General features: G+C 39.5%; 1 protein-coding gene across 1 annotated transcript; it reads left to right on the top strand.

Annotated features, from left to right (window-relative positions):
* The first annotated feature begins 5,977 nt into the window (after nt 1–5,977).
* On the top strand, nt 5,978–14,551 carry LOC116519630 (alpha-1-antitrypsin-like). The gene is made up of 5 exons (XM_032233607.1): nt 5,978–6,084; nt 8,821–9,450; nt 10,268–10,535; nt 12,555–12,702; nt 14,289–14,551. The coding sequence occupies exons 2-5, from the start codon at nt 8,838–8,840 to the stop codon at nt 14,478–14,480; spliced, it is 1,221 nt and encodes a 406-aa protein (XP_032089498.1). The 5' UTR covers nt 5,978–6,084; nt 8,821–8,837; the 3' UTR covers nt 14,481–14,551.
* Nucleotides 14,552–18,072: the final 3,521 nt, after the last annotated feature.

Below are 18,072 nucleotides of genomic sequence, written 5' to 3'. Positions count from 1 at the left end.
GGGAAACAGTTTTTATAATTATTAGAAAAATGAGGTTTATTTATAGAAAATACATTAATAACCCAATGGACAAAGTGCAGGCTGTCAGGTGCAAATAAACAGGACTATTCATAAAGGTTGCAGTATAAATGATTTATTCAAGTCTATACACAAGAATGTAGTCAACTGTCAGAACTAACTTGGATCTCTTATGGCAACATAAGGACTCTAAACTAATGACACATGTAACTCCACCCTCCAGCTCTGCCTGCTCTGCTCCTACACAGCAATCATTACAGTATAGATTAAGAGGGTAGATAAAGAAATCCTTAACTCTATATGTTATCTTGATTGGCTCCTTGTGGACAATAGATTATGAGGTGCTGAAGATCCTGTGTTATTGGATTCATATCCAATGACACATATTTGGAAACAGGGGTGGGTTGCTGCCGGTTTTACTACTGGTTTGGAACCTGTGTGCAACCTGTGTGCACACTGTTCAATGTAAAATGTTCTTCACGCATACACAGAACAATTTACAGCGAATTGCGCACATGCAGTCAATAAAAAACAAAATGGTGGCGGCCCAGTGACAGCGATGGAACCGGTTAAGGGGTGTGACAGGCCTGGGTCGCTGCTAGTTCTGCGACCTGGGCCTTAATTCCACTACCAGTTTGGCTGAACCAGGCCGAATCAGGAGCAACCCACCTCTGCTTGGAAATTGATAACTAGCCTAATCAATTAGCAGAAATTATTGCTCTGCCTGTAAATTGTTTTACTTTCTCTTCAGGCCAGATAATATCAAAATAAAATACAGAATGTATTAATAAAAGATAAAATGCATAACAAATATGATCAACATTTTACATTAAAACAATGAGGAAAACTTTTGAAAGAATGCCATACTAAGGTGTAGGGGAGCAGAAAAGATCCAAGGGTGGAAAAAGAGGTGGAACAACAGAAGAAAGTATCTTCAGACCAACATAAGCTGACTCTTTGCAAGTGATGCCTTATCATAGAGATTACAGGTAGTCCCCGGCTTAGAAATATTTGTTCAGGAACAGTTCAAACTTGTGATGGTCTGGGAAAAGGTGATTTACGGCCTATCCTTACACTTACAACCCTCATGCCACTGCCACAGTCATGTGAATACCATTCAGTGGCTTAGGAACCAGATCGCATTTACCATTGATTGCAGCATCCCTTGGTCTCACATTTGCAATTTGTGACTTTTCCTGCAAGCAACTTCAATGAAGAAAGCTGGAGTCACTTAATGACCATATTATTTGCTTAATGAATGTGGTGATTCACTTAATGGCGGCAGTAAAAAAATGGCTGTAAAATCAGGCCTTGTCACATGATGATTTGTTTTATGGACTCACTGACTTACCATGGAAATTCTGATCCCAATTGTAGTTGTAAAATGAGAATTACCTGTAAGGAAGATGATCTTGATGGAAATATGCCGGGTCTGTTACCTAGGTAAAAGGAATTGAAAACGGTGTAAAAGGAGTTAAAACATTGTTCAAACTCTGGGAAACATGATAATATTCAGAAGTGACTCAGAAGAATAAGATAAGGAAGGTCCTCCATTTCAGCCTCTCTTCTTGGATTGATGCCAAGTACACTATTTCAAGAAGAGGCTGGCAAGCTGAGGCTTCCCAAGAGGAATTTCATATTAGAATTGGATTTCTGGCATTTGTTTCTGAGGAACATTGCATTCAGTGAATAATCCCAGTTCTTTTTCCTGGCTGCAGTTTCTCTTCCGGTTGGGGACTTTCCCCAGCTAGAAGATCCCACTGCTGTTGATACTCTCCTTCATCCTAAATTTATATACCGTATATACTCGAGTATAAGCCGACCCGAATATAAGCCGAGGCACCTAATTTTACCCCAAAAAGCTGGAAAAGTTATTGACTCGAGTATAAGCCTAGGGTGGGAAATGCAGCAGCTACCGGTAAATTTCAAAAATAAAAATAGATACCAATAATGTTTTTGAATAAATAAATAAATATTATTTATTTATAAATAAATAACTAGCTCTGTAAGTGGAAAAGAGGGTCAATAAAAACAATATGGTATCAACAATAACTTTAAATGTACAAAAACCTTAGCTCATTCAGCAACCAAGCTAAAACATAAGAGTTAAAATCCTTCAAAACTGGATTCCTCCCCATCATCTGTATGTCCAAACAGAGCTTCAGCATTAGCTAGTGTGAGGTTATCAGCATAGACATTGTCATCATCACTGAGTTCACAGTCATCACCATCAGAGCTGTCGTTTCTCTCTTCCCTCCTCTGGATTCAATGGGATTTTTAGAAAATCCACACTCCTGTGCACACACTTCTTCTTTCTTTCTTTCTTCCCTCCTCTGGATTCAATGGGGTTTTTAGAAAATCCACACTCCTGTGCACACACTCCCTCTTTCTTTCTCTCTTCTTTATAGCTAAATTTGATACCATTAAAAATTAAATAGGATTAAAATCTGTGGTTTATAATTTACCAGTTGTGTCCACCCCACTCCTTTCACCAGCGTTAGCCCGCTGCACCAAGGAGGGCACGTAAGAGGAAGGGGAAAATACAAGAGTGCAAGCAGCACTGAGACAGGGCATAAAAAGGGGGGAAAAGGCTGATTGGACCCAGCTCTGTTTGGGGCGCAGGCGTGGCGCGGCAGCAGTTTTTCAGGCTGCTCCCAGATGGGAAGGGAGGGGGATTGTAAACCCCTTCTACACCCTGGCTCCTCCTCTTCCAGAGTTCAGGCTCTCTTTCTTTCTTTCTTTTTTTCTTTCTTTGAAAGAGAAGCCCAAATTAGCCAAAGGGGGGAAAGCGAGCGAGCAAGGGACCCCAGGAAACTAGACTCACTTGGCTGGACTACGTACGCTCCTTGGCTTAGTTGCTTTCCACGCGCCTGTTAATATATTCAAGGAAACAAACCGCGGCAGTTTTCCCCAAGGGCAATGCCGAAGAGCAGAGCCCGGAGAAAAACCAAGGAAGTCACGGAGGGCATTTGCCACTTTCTCTAGAAGGTGATACGAGCTTCCCTTTCGAATGGGAAGGGACGGGGGGTTGGCTGGGCTCTTCCCAGCAGGAAAGGGGGTTGTTTGAAACATTGGGACCGGGGGAGGGGTTGGTTTTGTTTTGTTTTGAAAGGAAATCTCAACCTGTTACAATCGTCCTTCCCAAATGAGCTGAGGAGGACAGCGGTGAAAAGTTTTCTCCAACATTTAGGGGAAAGTCGCGAGCAGCATTGCCCTCACAACTGAGGGGAAAAAACCCGCCCTCTTCCCCTTCCAGGTTTTCTTTAAAAGCAGGCAGCGCTCCTTGGCCGCAGGGCTTCACAGGGACCTTTCCCCCTCCCACTGCTTCGCTCGCTCGCTCGCTTTCCCCCCTTTGGCTAATTTGGGCTTCTCTTTCAAAGAAAGAAAGAAAGAGAGCCCGAACTCTGGAGGAAAGAAAAGGAGCCAGAGTGTGGAAGGGGTTTACAATCCCCCTCCCTTCCCATCTGGGAGCAGCCTGAAAAAACTGCTGGTATGCGGTTCCTAGGTCAGCGGCCCCAAGGAAAGGAGAGGCTGAGCCACGGGAACGAAAAGAAAAAGGGAGGGGGGAAAAAACCCGCCCTCTTCCCCTTCCAGGTTTTCTTTAAAAGCAGGCAGCGCTCCTTGGCCGCAGGGCTTCACAGGGATCCTTTCCCCCTCCCACTGCTTCGCTCGCTCGCTTTCCCCCCTTTGGCTAATTTGGGCTTCTCTTTCAAAGAAAGAAAGAAAGAGAGCCCGAACTCTGGAGGAAAGAAAAGGAGCCAGAGTGTGGAAGGGGTTTACAATCCCCCTCCCTTCCCATCTGGGAGCAGCCTGAAAAAACTGCTGGTATGTGGTTCCTAGGTCAGCGGCCCCAAGGAAAGGAGAGGCTGAGCCACGGGAACGAAAAGAAAAAGGGAGGGGGGAAAAAACCCGCCCTCTTCCCCTTCCAGGTTTTCTTTAAAAGCAGGCAGCGCTCCTTGGCCGCAGGGCTTCACAGGGATCCTTTCCCCCTCCCACTGCTTCGCTCGCTCGCTCGCTCCAAGGCTGAATTCGGCAGTGTTTATGGATCAGGGTCAGCCCCACCAGCTGGCGACAGGAGAGCAGAGAGGAGCGGACGGAGCAGAAGCAGCCCCAGGGCTCCGCTGCCGCTCCCCGCATTTTCTGGACAGGGATCCCTTGGAGAGGGGATTCCTTCCTGCGAGACCCCGTCCACAAAATGCAGGGAGCGGCAGCGGAGCCCCGGGGCTGCTTCTGCTGCGTCCGCTGGACTGTGGGGCTTGGAAGGGGGCGGGAAGAGTGGCGGGGTGGCGGTGGCCGGCGGTGGCAGGCTGGTTCGCCTCCTCCTCCTCCAACAGGCAACAGCACTGCCGGATCCAGTTGTAGACTCGAGTATAAGCCGAGGCGGCTTTTTTTCAGCCCAAAAAGTGGGCTGAAAAACTCGGCTTATACTCGAGTATATACGGGTAGTCTGGTGTACACAAATTCATTATCCAAGGTATCCCCTCAAAAACGACTCTTTTATTACTGCTCAGCCTTTACTTTGAGTTTGCCCAAGGAGTTTTTAAACAAACAAAAAATCAAGGACTAAACCTGAAGCAGAAATAGAAGCATTCTTCTAATTCCAAAATGCATGAAAACACAAACAACCATAGTTTCAGTGGGAAACTGTGAACATCCTAGAACAAGCTAAATCCAAAAATTCTAGGGAATTCCTGCAAGCTTGGCACTCAGACAAATCAGCCATCAACAAACACATAGAAATAAACCAAATTTACAGATCATTCAAAAAAGACTATTTAAAAAGTTTTTTAAATAGGAAACAAAAAGAAAAGAATACATCCTCTCCAGCAACAAAAACCCAGATAAGCAGGGATTAACACCAGAAAAACAATCAAGAAGAAAACAATATTTTAATCAAGGCACTACCAGAAAGAAAATCACATCCCCATCAACATTGCCAGGCCATGTTTATAAACAAGGGGCAAACTCTGCCCTCACTAGCACTGAAGACGTTACCTAATCGGGTAATGAAACATCTTAGGCAAACAACCAAGCTCTTGGACCCAACGGTTCAACCCTAAGCTATAAATATTATCTTGTATTGATAAGAAATCTAGAATGAAAAACAAGGATGGTTGAAAACACTGCATATAATTATTATAGAGAAGATGTTGGGAGTCAAAATGTATGTAGAAGCAAGGCATAATTGTTCAAAGTTGCATCATAAGACATAAAAGGAAATAATAACTTTAAGCTATAAGAAATAGATTTCTATTGGGCATAACAAATAATTCCTAAAGGTAATAATTATTCAATAATGGAAAAGCTTGCCCTGGGAGATGATGGATCTATTCACTGGATCTATTTCAACAGAGCCTAGATGGATATCAGTCAGTGCTCAGTACTGTAATTGTGAATTCTCGTACTGGGTAAGAGATTGGATTAGATGATTTCTTGAAGTGTGTTTTCCTTCAAAATCTTTCCTATCCTGCTCCCTTTGAGATGCCTTTGGACTATCACTAATACCATTTCTGATGATATAACAACATTATTTAGAGTTAAGCCCTGCCATTTGTAGATCTTTCAATGTTCTCTATCTTAGTTGGAATTCTGTAACTCAGTTGCTAATTATTATTCAACTAAACAAATATTTATGGCTGGTTGAACTGGTATTTGTTCAGTTATTTGTTCTGCTTTCAGTAAATAATCCAGCTGGTTTAAATTCTTGCGGTCATATGTTTTACCAAATAATATTTTTAAATGCAGTTTCTTTATAACATATAGGAAAGTACCTCAAACGTTTCGATCATTTATCTGCTCCAGTCTGTATTATATAAACTTTTCCAATATTAATAAGATTCTAATTGATTTAATTTCCCAGTTGTAGAATGTAGAATATTTTGAGTGCTGAAAAAGACTTTTTTTGTTTGCCAATTTTAGGCAATGTTTAAAATAAATATTGATTTATATCTTTGGTTAATGCTTAAGTGAGTATTTCCACAATATTTTGCAATCTGATGTGCATAAATAGCAGAAGAAAAAGGACAAGATACCTCTTTCAATGAATGAAAGTTCTCCATATATACAGTAAGTAATCTCATGGGGTGGAGGTGCAGGTTTAAAGTCACTGCATTACGCTTGTTTGTATTTTCAAAGTTTATAAAGTGGAAGAGACTTCTAATGTTATTTGTAGTAATCATGTTTATAATTTGTAGTCCTATATTTAGAATTCTATAAAATAGCATTTTAATTGCTTATACCATTACACTAGAATAAATACTTGTGCATTAACTGAAAAGAAAATATTATTTAAAAAGAAGCAACAAAAAGAGTGAATAGATTTCAAATTTGCATAAATCATTATATGGGGTATATGTGGAGTGTGTGTGTGAGAGAGAGGGAGGGACGGAGGGAGGGGAGAGAGATACAGAGAGAGAGATCTCTCCACTGGTCTCTCTTAGGATACAAAAAAAATGCAATTTTCATTGTAATGCAAATTGAAGCTCTGAACTGGTCTATGTAAAAGGAATTCAGATTACCTGATTATTTACAAAGGAAAGTGGCAGAGAAAATTAGTCTTTATTTAGAATATTTACATCATAAGTCTACATTAAAAACATAGAATTGTAGAACTTTATATATTAATCGTTAATAAAGAGTAGAGCAGATGCATTTACATATTAAAAGGTTTTATATTAAACTTAAAATTATAGGCAGGAGAGGAAAACTATTTTCATTTGACAAAATATACATACAGAATCTAAAACAGGGGTAGACAACTATGGCCTTTCCATTACCCGATCTAACAGCAACTTTGTGAGCTGTGGACTTCAACTCCCATAATTCCCGAGCCATCATACCTATGCTGGCTCAGGAATTAGGGGAGTGGAAGTCCACTGCTCATAAAGTTGCCATAGTTGTCCACCTCTGGTGTAAAGTACCTGCAGCCAGTGGTGGGATTCAAATAATTTTACTACCGGTTCTGCGGGTATGGCTTGGTGGGAGTGGCTTGGTGGCAGTGGCTTGGTGGGAGTGGCTTGGTGGGCGTGGTAGAGGAAGGATACTGTAAAAACTCCATTCCCACCCTACTCCAGGGGAAGCATACTGCAAACTGCCCATTCCCTCCCAATCAGCGGGGACTCCGGAGGCAGAGAATAGATGGGGTGGGCCCAGTCACAAGTGGCATTTACTGGTTTTCTGAACTACTCAAAATTTCTGCTGCGACCTCTGTCTGCAACATGTAAAGTTGAAGTAAGGGTCACACAACCAATGACAGGTTTGTTGTGGGTCTCCTCAGAGAGAACCAGTGCTAAGAATGATCCCCATTCCTACTCCAGCCTGTCATTAAACCTTTGCATGAGCTGAGAGAAACTTGTAGTCTTGGCAATTCGTAGAAAGCAAGGCAGCTTTTTTTTTTTTTTTTTTTGCAAGACAGGAAGTTTTACTTTAAGTACAGTATAAGATGTTCTTTCCCAGTCAGGTTTTACCCCTTCTTGGTTTTTGCATTACCTACCTCAAAACTATGGAAAATGACTCTTCAGCAATCATTTATTTGTTTATTTGCTTGTTTATTTATTTATTTATTTCATCAAGCATGAATTAGATAACAGACATAAGTCTACACATGATTATGAATACATGAAATGAATACAAATACAAGGGAATATTAGGACGTGGACGGTAGGTGCACTGGTGTGCTTATGCACCCCCTTAAAGACCTCGTAGGAATGGGGTGAGGTCAACAGTGACAGTAGAGTAGACAGTTTTAGGGGTTTGGGTCACATGCTAAATTTTGGAGAAATCCTCAAGGGCTACAAAATGAAAGAGAAGCAGCTCAGGGGTGAAACAGACTTTCTCAGCCTAGGGTAGCAGGACAAGGCAAGATAATAAAGGTAAAATACAGAAAGGTAATAGGGGGAACAGTTTTGCATAGACAATGCCAATTGTATAGGCCAGTGATGGTTAACCTTTTTCCCATCACGTGCCAAAAGTGGGGGGAGTACAGGAGGGATCGTGAGCAGGTGTGCCCACACCCATAATGCTATGCACACGCAAGACACACAAACACCGACTCCCCCTGCTTTTGGCACACGATGGAACCAGAGGTTTTCTAGGAGCCTCTAGGAGGCTTCTAGGAGAGCAAAAAAGCCTCCCCCTGGGGGCCCGCCCGAGGCTTCAGGAGGCTTTCTTGAAGCCTCCAGAGTGTTAAAAATGGCCCTATGGGCAACCCAGAAGTGACTTACAGTTTGCCCATAGGACTGTTTTTCACCCTCTGGAGGCTTCAGCGAAGCCTCCTGAAGGTTCCAGAGGGAAAAAAGCACCCTACGGGCAACCTGGAAGTCCATTCCCAACTTCCAATTTGCGCATTGTGTTGTTTTTCAGCCTCCGGAAAAACAAATATGGAAGGGAACATGCTGCTACCCTTTTGCCTTTCAGTTCCACTTTTTTCTGTCGGGAAGGCTCCTGGAGTGGCGCTGAAGGGCATAAGGGAAGCAATATGCTCCCTCTCATATTTGGGCATACCAGGTACTTTGACAAAACACAACACACACACAAACAAACACACACACACAGACCTATATGTACCAAACATACCAAAAATGTTCACGACTACAACATGACGTGGGTTTGAAATAAGTAGGGCATAAATTTTTATTACTACATTCTTGACTTGAAAAGAAAAACAATTTATCATCAACATCCTTTAATGCTGACCTTCAGCTAGAAACCAAAATACTGCAAGACTGTACAGAAAATGAATATTACAAACACAGTTTATAATAAAATGAAATCCCTCTTCTTTATCCCTATTTTCCTTTGCAGAATAAATTACTGGCAAGATGAACAGAATCATTCATCTGAGCTTGGCCTTGATAGTGTTTTCCCTGGTCAGCCACGGCCACCATGATGTCGATCATCACCACAATCATCATGACCCCAAAGCTGCTATCAAGATCCAACACAATATTGATCATTTTGCAATTGAACTCTACAAAATACTGGCTGCAAGATCAGATGGAAAGAACGTTGTTTTCTCACCCTGCAGCATTTCTATAGTGCTTTCAGTCCTGCTATTAGGGACAAATTCAAACACGCATGCAGAGATTTTAAAGGGCCTTGATTTTAACATGACAAAGATTCAGGAAGATGAGATCCACCAGGGGTTTCATGAACTTCTCCATCTGCTCACACATTCAGAGGAGGATTACAAGCTGGATATCGGACAGGCCCTGTTTTTAAAGGAAGGCATACAACCATTGCAGACATTTTTAGATAAGATTAAGGAATTCTATGAAGCAGAAATCCAAGCCACAAAGTTTCAGGATCCAAAAGAAGCTGAAAAACAGATCAATGATTATATAAAGGAAAGAACACATGGGAAAATTGCAGAACTAGTCAAGGATCTTAACCCAGAAACAGTGTTTATTCTCACAAACTACATATTCTTTCGAGGTAACCATCACAGAGAAAAGGAATGATTCCCCCACTAAAGGAAATATCCAAAGATGCTCTTTGAGACAGAGTTAAGCTTTCTGAATTTGGTGAAAGAGGGGTGGAATTGCTCAAATTCAGGGGGAAAAACACATTATTTTTTATCAATACAAAGTGCATGCACTGAAAAACTAGTCCAGGATAGAAATTTAAGTATATTCTTTACCTCTGGTATAATCACTTCACTACTGGGGGTTTTACGAAAGAGAAACTGTGTATTTTTTATAACCAAATTACATGGTTTTTCACTTTTCAGACTAGTGGACATTACACCTGTTCTTCATAGAATTGGATTACAAATGCAACTAAAATGCATCCTTGTAGAGTTTAAAAACAAGAAAAAGGGAAATGGAATGACTGTTCTAAATAATTCTGATTCATATAAGATCACTGGCTGAACATTTCTCTATCTGTACAGAATATAAGTCCATAAGGCTGTGCAGAATTTAGAATGGGTGTTTTCTCTTCAACCAAGATTGAAATAAAATCTGTCTTGAAAAGAAGGTAAATGGCCATTTTCTTCTGACAGCAATACAGCAGCTGCATTGCTTCACTGACTAAGAAGCATTTGGTGCAGATGTGCAGAAATAGGTCTCAGCTTTGCAAGGGGTGGTCAGCATGAGAAAATGAATCCAGAGCATCTTACTAGTTCAATTTTACCACCTCTTTGCCTTAGTAAAGAAGATCACAGCATCTTCCTGAGGGCAAACCTAATTCACCTCATGCAGGTTTAAAACTCTTATCCAAATATTACTGTGGGTCTTTTTGTTCTCTTTAGGACACTGGGAGAATCCTTTTAATCCAGAGTTCACAAGGGAAGAGGACTTCTTTGTGGATCACAACACAACTGTCAAAGTCCAAATGATGCATAGGACCGATTGGTTTTACTACTATTTTGATAGTCAGCTGTCTTGCACAGTACTGCAGATAGACTACAATGGTACAGCCACCACATTTTTTGTTTTGCCTGAAGCTAATAATGAGAAGGCATTGGATGCGAGTCTGTCAGTAGAAACTGTGAACAGATGGGCAGAAAATGTACACAGGTAACACTCCTTTTTGATGCTTCTATGTTTCTCCATAGTTAGTATATTCTTAAACTAAAAAACAATTTAGTGTCCTTGCATTCGGTGCTATGCTCTTCCAAAAGGTTCCTCCCTTGATATTGTCGTCCCCCCCTGTATGAGAGTGGAAGATTTGCTCATTAATTCTTAACAACATTACTAATTATTCTTCCTTCCTGTTTGTTTCATGTTACTTCATCCCTTTGCAAAATAGTTCAAGACATGCCATTCAGAGACTGATATGTCCCTGTGGAAAATTCTGCACCATTGTTCTAAGTAGTGAAAGAGTATCCTAGAGAACTGAATGATGGTAGAAGGGGTGGGGGGCGTTGGTGAGGAGATGCCAAACCCACCTCAGAAGCCTCACACCACCATGAACAAAGCAGAGGGCAATGGCTCCCTAGCTCCTCTAAGTAAAAAATATAAACATATATTTGCTCAAGTCCCATTTGGCCTTACAATGTTGTATTTGACCCCTTCATAATACTCTGACACTCTGCTTGTTTCTTGCAATCTCTTCAGTTTTATTCCTGTATCTTACTTAATCTCGGGTAGGTCAGCATCTGGGTCTATCATAGTGGTAAAATTCTACAAGATGGTGAGTGTGGCATCATGATAGAAAAATGGTGGGGCTTTGACCCTTGATGTGGTTACCATCTTGTAGATTTTCATGATCCATGCAGACACTGCAAATTAATTCCCTTTCGCAGATCAAATTGATCTCCGGAAACTGGATTAAACAACAATATGAATCAAATCAATACTTCAAATTAGAGGTAATACGCACTTACTGATCATAATTTGGACCAGCAATTCTATTGTAAAGCGAATCATCAGGTTTATAACATCAATTCACCAAATCCAACTACAGCTCTTAATCTAATCAATTTATGACTATGACTTGTGACTTCCTGCCAGCTTTCCCATTGACTTTATTTTTTAGAAGCTGGCTGTGAAGGTTGCAAATGACAATCACGCTACCACAGGACAATCACTCTAAATCACCTCCCCCTCTTTGCTTGTTTAAACAATCTTTCTATACTGTGACGGAGAGACAGATCACACAAGAAATCTATTTAAGCCAGCTTTCTAAAAGCTTTGCGTACCAGCATGAGGGATGGTTCCGCATGACTGGTGGGCAAGCGCATACAGCTCCATTTGCAGAAGTAGTGGCATGTATGCCTGCTGCTTATAGGTTGATGTTTTAGCTTAGTTTTAAGCCACCTAGAATCATGTAAAGTTGGGCAGCCTATAAATTCATTCATTCAACCAGTCAATCAAGTATGATATTCATTTTGTCAACAATTCCTGTTGGCTCCAGTCAAATATTTTAAACAGATTCACAATGGTTGTTATGATAGCAACTAATACCAAGGATTTCTCTGTTAAAAAATCTGGCTTCCATATGGCAATGATGGTTTTGTTATGTGTGTTCTGTTTGTGTTTGTTTTACTGATTTTAGTAAGTACTAGCCAATAACCTGGCATTGCTGGGTAATTATTTATAAGGGGAAAATGTCCAGACCAAAAGTAATTTCTAATGTTGGATTTTCTCCCTTACTAGAGGGAGCCCCCTTGTGGAGTACTGTGAAGCTGTTACCATGACAAGTTCACTGCACTGAACAGTATAAGCCATTTTACGGCAGTACAATAGAAGCCATTTTAAGGCACAACAGGCTGTATCTTAACAGAATACATATCCTGAGGGGTTTTAGGGGTGTCTTTTCCCCCACAATATTTTTTGCCAGAGAGTAAGTCATCTGTGTACCAAGTTTGGTTGAAATTGCTCGAGGTGTTTCAGAGTTATGCTGGCACATATATACAAACACACACACACACACACAGAGAGAGAGAGAGAGAGAGAGAGAGAGAGAGAGAGAGAGACGTATGTATGTATGTATGTATGTATGTATGTATGTATGTATGTATGTATAAATTACTGGGTGTACTTCTTAATTTCATGATGTCTAGATTGAAAAAAAGTCTTTCTGTCTTTCTGAAGGGGTATAGCAGAGGTCTACATTCCCAAGTTTAGCATTTCAGCCACGTACAGCTTAAAGGAACCCCTCTCCCAGCTTGGCATTACTGAAATCTTTACTGATCGTGCCGATCTCACTGGAGTCACAGGGGAGCCTTTAAAACTGTCTAAAGTAAGTAAAACTTTTATATTGTTTGCATCATTTCATCCAGGGTTTCAGCAAAATGAATGCATATTTCACAGCAGCAATGATAATGATGGGGACCCTCTCACCCTTGCAAAAAAAAAAAGGAAAAACAAGAACTTTTCCTTCCAATTGCTGTTTTGTAAACAACATGTGTGCATCAGATTATCTTTCCAATTGTTCATTGTTACAAAAAGGATAAAGATTGAGATGGCAGCTTACCCATGCACAGTTTTCCTCAAACTAACTCATCAAGAAAAGCAACTTAGAAAGATGCAGATGTCTTTACTCAGAAAGTCACAGGAATATGACAGGAAAAGTGAAATTGAGTTTTTAAAAGATATAGAGGAAAAAAAGGCACAACAAAGTGTATAAAACAGGAATTGCAGCAACTGCAACATATCTAAAGGAAGAAATCCAGTGTGTTTGGATGCATTCCATCTATTTCTCTTGTAGTTATCAGAAGGATTTGCTAGATTAAGAAACTGAAGGGGAAAATGAATTACAATATACATAAACAGCAAACTTGCCTGACCTATCCATATTTGCAGAGAACTAAGTTGTTCAGGTTGCTACACAGCTCCAGTTGATGAAATACATAGTTTTGCACAGCCCAAAATACATCTAAGGCTTTTGTTTGAAAAGACAGAACACAGAACTGTGGAGATCCAATTTAACAATGCAAGAAACTCAGTTCTGGGTCTGAAAAGGCTCCAGGCAATATGATTTTGAAAATTGAAAATGGTGTCCAGAATGGCTATTTTAATCTTGTTCAGTTTGTCAGTAGCTGAATTAGAAGAGGCCTAATAGTAGCCCTGGACAACATTGGACCCAAGAATCCTGACCTGTACATGAAGATGCTAAGCTTCAAAGATGGCTATGTCAAATTGTTCTCTACTTCGAAGATGGTGTTGAAAGTGATTTGATTAAAACATGTGTTAGTTATAAACCCTACTTTGTTTAAGCCAAAATATTGACCAACAATATTTTCTTTTGGAACTTTCAAAACTATTCTTCAATATTGTTTGGTTCCAATAATAAATGGGGTTTCTTTGATTCCTTTCCCTCCTTTCTGCCTTGAATGACTATATTTTACCTCTTTCTTTTCACAATGGTTCAATTCAGCATTTTTTAAAGTTGGCAACTTTAAGATGTCTGGACTTCAACTTTCAGAAGTTGTTACCTTTGAAGAACACTGGTTTAAAATCTTTCCTAAGGAGAATCCAGTGAGCACTCACTTCAGCAGTGAATGGGCTAAAACTGGAACAATATAAAATTAACATAGGCCTAGTCCAGTGATGGGATTCAAAAAAATTTACTACTGGTTCTGTGGGTGTGACTTGTTGGCTGTGGCATGTCATGGCTTGGTAGACGTGGCTTGGTAGGCGTGGCAGGAGAAGGATACTGTAAAATCTCCATTCCAAAATTTTTGCTTCCAGTTCTTCAGAACTGATCAGAACTTGCTGAATACCACCTCTGCCCTAGTAGTGCAAACTCACAGATCAGTGTAACAAGTTGTCATAATTTCTGAAATATTTTTCTCTACGCCAAACATTTTTTTCCTTTCTCCTCAGATTACCCACAAGGCTGTGTTGACTGTTGATGAAGCTGGAGCTGAGGCAGCAGGAGCTACTGCTGCAGAAGGAGTTCCTCTGTCATTGCCCCCAACCATTAGATTAAATCAACCTTTTCTATGTATCGTTTCTGAAAGAACGCTCAATACTATATTATTTGTGGCCAAGATAAGCGACCCAACACAGCCGTAAACAAAAACAAAACTCCAGTATGTATTGGAGTTTGAATACAGTTCAAAAATAAAATATCATTGGAACATGAATTTCAAAGAAAGAGGTGTTGTTTTGTTTTTCAAAGGAAAATTAACAAACTTATTTGGTTCCTCTGTGACTCCTCATATGAAATGAGATGGTTTTCAAATAGAAAATAAAATAAATGGGGTGTGCTCAGGTGGATTGCCTGTAGACTGATGATAAAACGGAGTGAAATAGTCCCAAAATATAAAAAGATAAATTTTCTTTGATAATCAAGATTAACTAGATCATTTATCAAATGCAATCAGTACACTTCCACTTTTTGTTTTAGCTAAGGTAGCACCAAAGAAACTCAATTTTCTCTGTATTCATCATCTGTTGGGCACCACAATAAAACAAATTATTTTAAATTGGACAAACCTGGGTCGTGGCTCCCCAAGGGTACTTTCGAAAGGATTTTCTTCTTTTCTCAGGAGAGCCTTTGAGGATGAAACTGGGAATGCAGAATTTCCATAAGATAGAGTAACATACAGTCCTAAAGAGGCTGTGTAGAACATGGATGGGCAATCTTCAATAGGCAATTTTTTTAATGCAAAGGTTTTTTTTGTGTGTGTGTGTTAAATAATTAAAATTCTCTTGCGAACAGAGTGTTGTCCGGTTTTCCCCTTTAGCATTTTCACATATACGTAATTCATTTTACATTATATTTCCATTTCCATTTCACTTTTAGCTGTACTTTTTTTCTTCTCATATTTTCCAACTTTTAATTTTCTATTATATGCATAAACAATGTCATTTTTCCCTTCCCTTCCCTTTAGAGATAAACCAAATTTATCTCTGGATAAAGACTGGAAGTCTTTAAGAAGATGTTGGATAGCCATTTGTCTGAAACGGTATAAGGTTTCCTGCTTAGGTTTGGACTAGAAGACCTCCAAGATCCCTTCCAACTATTATATTATCATTTCCTTTCCATCTATTTCTATAAATAACATGTATCTTCAAATTCGGTTCTTTATATAGTAAGCATTTGACATAATTAATTTGCACACTTAAGAGTATTAATATAGTTCACACACATCTTAATTAGATACATACTATTGCCATGTTTAAGATACTTCATTTCATTTTATTAATCCCCTATTCCTAAATTTTCTTTTCTCTTTTTCTTCTTTTGATATGTCTTATATATTTTCTTCTGAATCTTTTCTATCACTTTTCGATTGATTGTTTGAATGACTCTCCCCAAAGTTTTGTTTTCCCACTTCCTATTGTTTCTCTTTTTATTTTTGGCTGGTTTCTTTTTTGGATACCATTTTCCTTTTTTCCTCTCTACTCTTTCTGTGCCTCTATAAATCTCAATAGCATTGTCCCACTGAGTTTTGTTTTTCATTTCTACCTTGTTAGCTTCTTGATCATTTGTGTTCCTTGTCTGTTCCTCTCCTCTAGCTCCTGTTCTTTTTGTTTCAACATTTCTTTTTTGGCTCCTTTTCTGGCTCTTTATTACCTTTTAATGTTGCTCGTGCATTTTTTAACATTTCCAACAATTCCTCAAACATCCCACCCTCCATATTCAGATTTAACAAACTTTTAATATATTTATATTTTACCACAATGAATTCAATCCCTCTTCTTATTCCACTCTTTGATATCAGGTCCCAAAACAGTCCAGGTCACTTTGAAAATCCCTTATTTCCTTCCTCAGCCCTAGACAAAACGAAATCAAATAGTAGAACAGGACCACACCCACCTTCAAAGCTTTGCTTCAAATTGTTATTATGCTTCTTCTCTCCAGTAGGTGGCTTTTACTGTTCCTCTCTGCAATCCGGTCTATAGTTTGTCAAAAAGTACCAAAGATCAAACCAAAAGTTCAGAATCCAAATGCAAATTATCCAAATTATTCCTTTTGTTGTTTTAAATTTCTCCAGTTCCAATTTTATTAATCAATTTCTCCTTGAGCTTGGTATTTAGTTACCGCTAGTGTTTTTTTCCTTTTTCTTTTCCCCCTCCATATTCCATTGGGACATTGTAAAGTCCTCCACTTGTGACCAGCCGAAAGTCCTCGACCTACAACCTGTCAGCCCGGCAACTACAGGATGACGCCTATTGGCTGAGACGCACCTGGCTGAAGCGGGACGTTTACTGTTTCCCTATTGGTTGTTGAGAGCTCAAGTATAAATAGTTGTCAAGGAGAGTGTGATGCTGAAGTTGTTGTTCTACTATTTTACTTGCTGTTTAGTTCTAATACATAGTTGTTAAAGGTTTCCTCAGTGAGTCTGTCACTTCTGTCATTCAGTCTTCAATACTGGCGACAAAGGTGGGATGCAGAGGAACCTAGACAACTTCAAACAAGAGGAAAAAATGCATTTACCTCACTCGAACCTCCTCACAACTCAGCACGCTTGCTCCTTTTTTCTCTACCACGGAATCATTGGACAGGCTCCTAGAGTGGATCGAATGTTTTTTGCTAGCTAGCAACTTCCACAAATTGCTTGCAGACAGAAAGAGACATTTTTTCCTCAGTTCCTGCAAATCCGAGATGTTTGCCACCATGCAAGCTCTAGCTGCTCCCTTGCCATTGCACTCTATCTCTTGGAACATTCTGCTCTTAAAGCAATGGAACCACTGTTCCCTAATACCTTCCTGCACTGCCAGACGCCATTCATTCCAGCAATGCCTGCAGAAGGAAGGGGAAACAATGAGCTAATACCAGGCTTCACTTAGGAAAGGTATGAGAAGCATGAAACTTTGTGCATAATAACTTAGAAACACAAGGTTTTTAAATATAAAATTTCATTCTCCTACTGATTTCCAATAATTCACAAATCGAGTGCAAAGTTGACGGTTTTTGTAAAAGCGCCAAAAATAGAGTATTTTCAACTCATTTTCTATTTTTTTTTAAAGATCTGGAAATTCTGTTAAATCATTCTCATTAGAAAGAGCATGTTTCAAACTCTGTGATGTAGATGTGGATGTAACAGAAGGAAGCAACAAAAATAGATTTATTTATTTTTTTGCTCTTTGACTTTGATAAAGCAAGTAAATATATTTTGATTGTTAGGATTAGTGAAGTGAATTAAAGCAGCATCTTATCAGCTCATTTCAGTAGTATTATGACTAGATATAATCACTGCATATTATGGAACAAAGAATTCACAAGATAAAAGAAATAACATTGATAATATTAAGGAATAACAGCCAGCTTCCAAAACACTCAGATCAGATCAGCCCAGCATCTAACAAACAGAGAGCTAACATGCATTCTGGCTCTCTCTTATGGCCCGATTGAGGGAAACAGCAACCAATCACATTTTACAGTATGATTTAAAGAAACAGGTACAACATTGTGAAATGATTTATATATTGCCAACCCAATCGTTAGATTATATTCCTAACATACATGTCACAAATTTCAAACAGCAGAATCGGTCTTTATAAACAGAATTTGAAGTGTAGAGCCTTTCAGAAGTGAACAAGTCTAGTTTTGGAGAGCTTTCTTGCTGATAGACAGATGGACAGAGTCCTGGGCGCCTTTAGAAAATTATTTTCCAATATTTCATTGGTTTAGAAAGAATAAAACTAAACAACATTG

The sequence above is a fragment of the Thamnophis elegans genome, chromosome 1, assembly GCF_009769535.1.
Source record: "Thamnophis elegans isolate rThaEle1 chromosome 1, rThaEle1.pri, whole genome shotgun sequence".
Lineage (NCBI taxonomy): Eukaryota > Metazoa > Chordata > Lepidosauria > Squamata > Colubridae > Thamnophis > Thamnophis elegans.
This window is presented reverse-complemented; position numbering and strand designations above follow the sequence as displayed.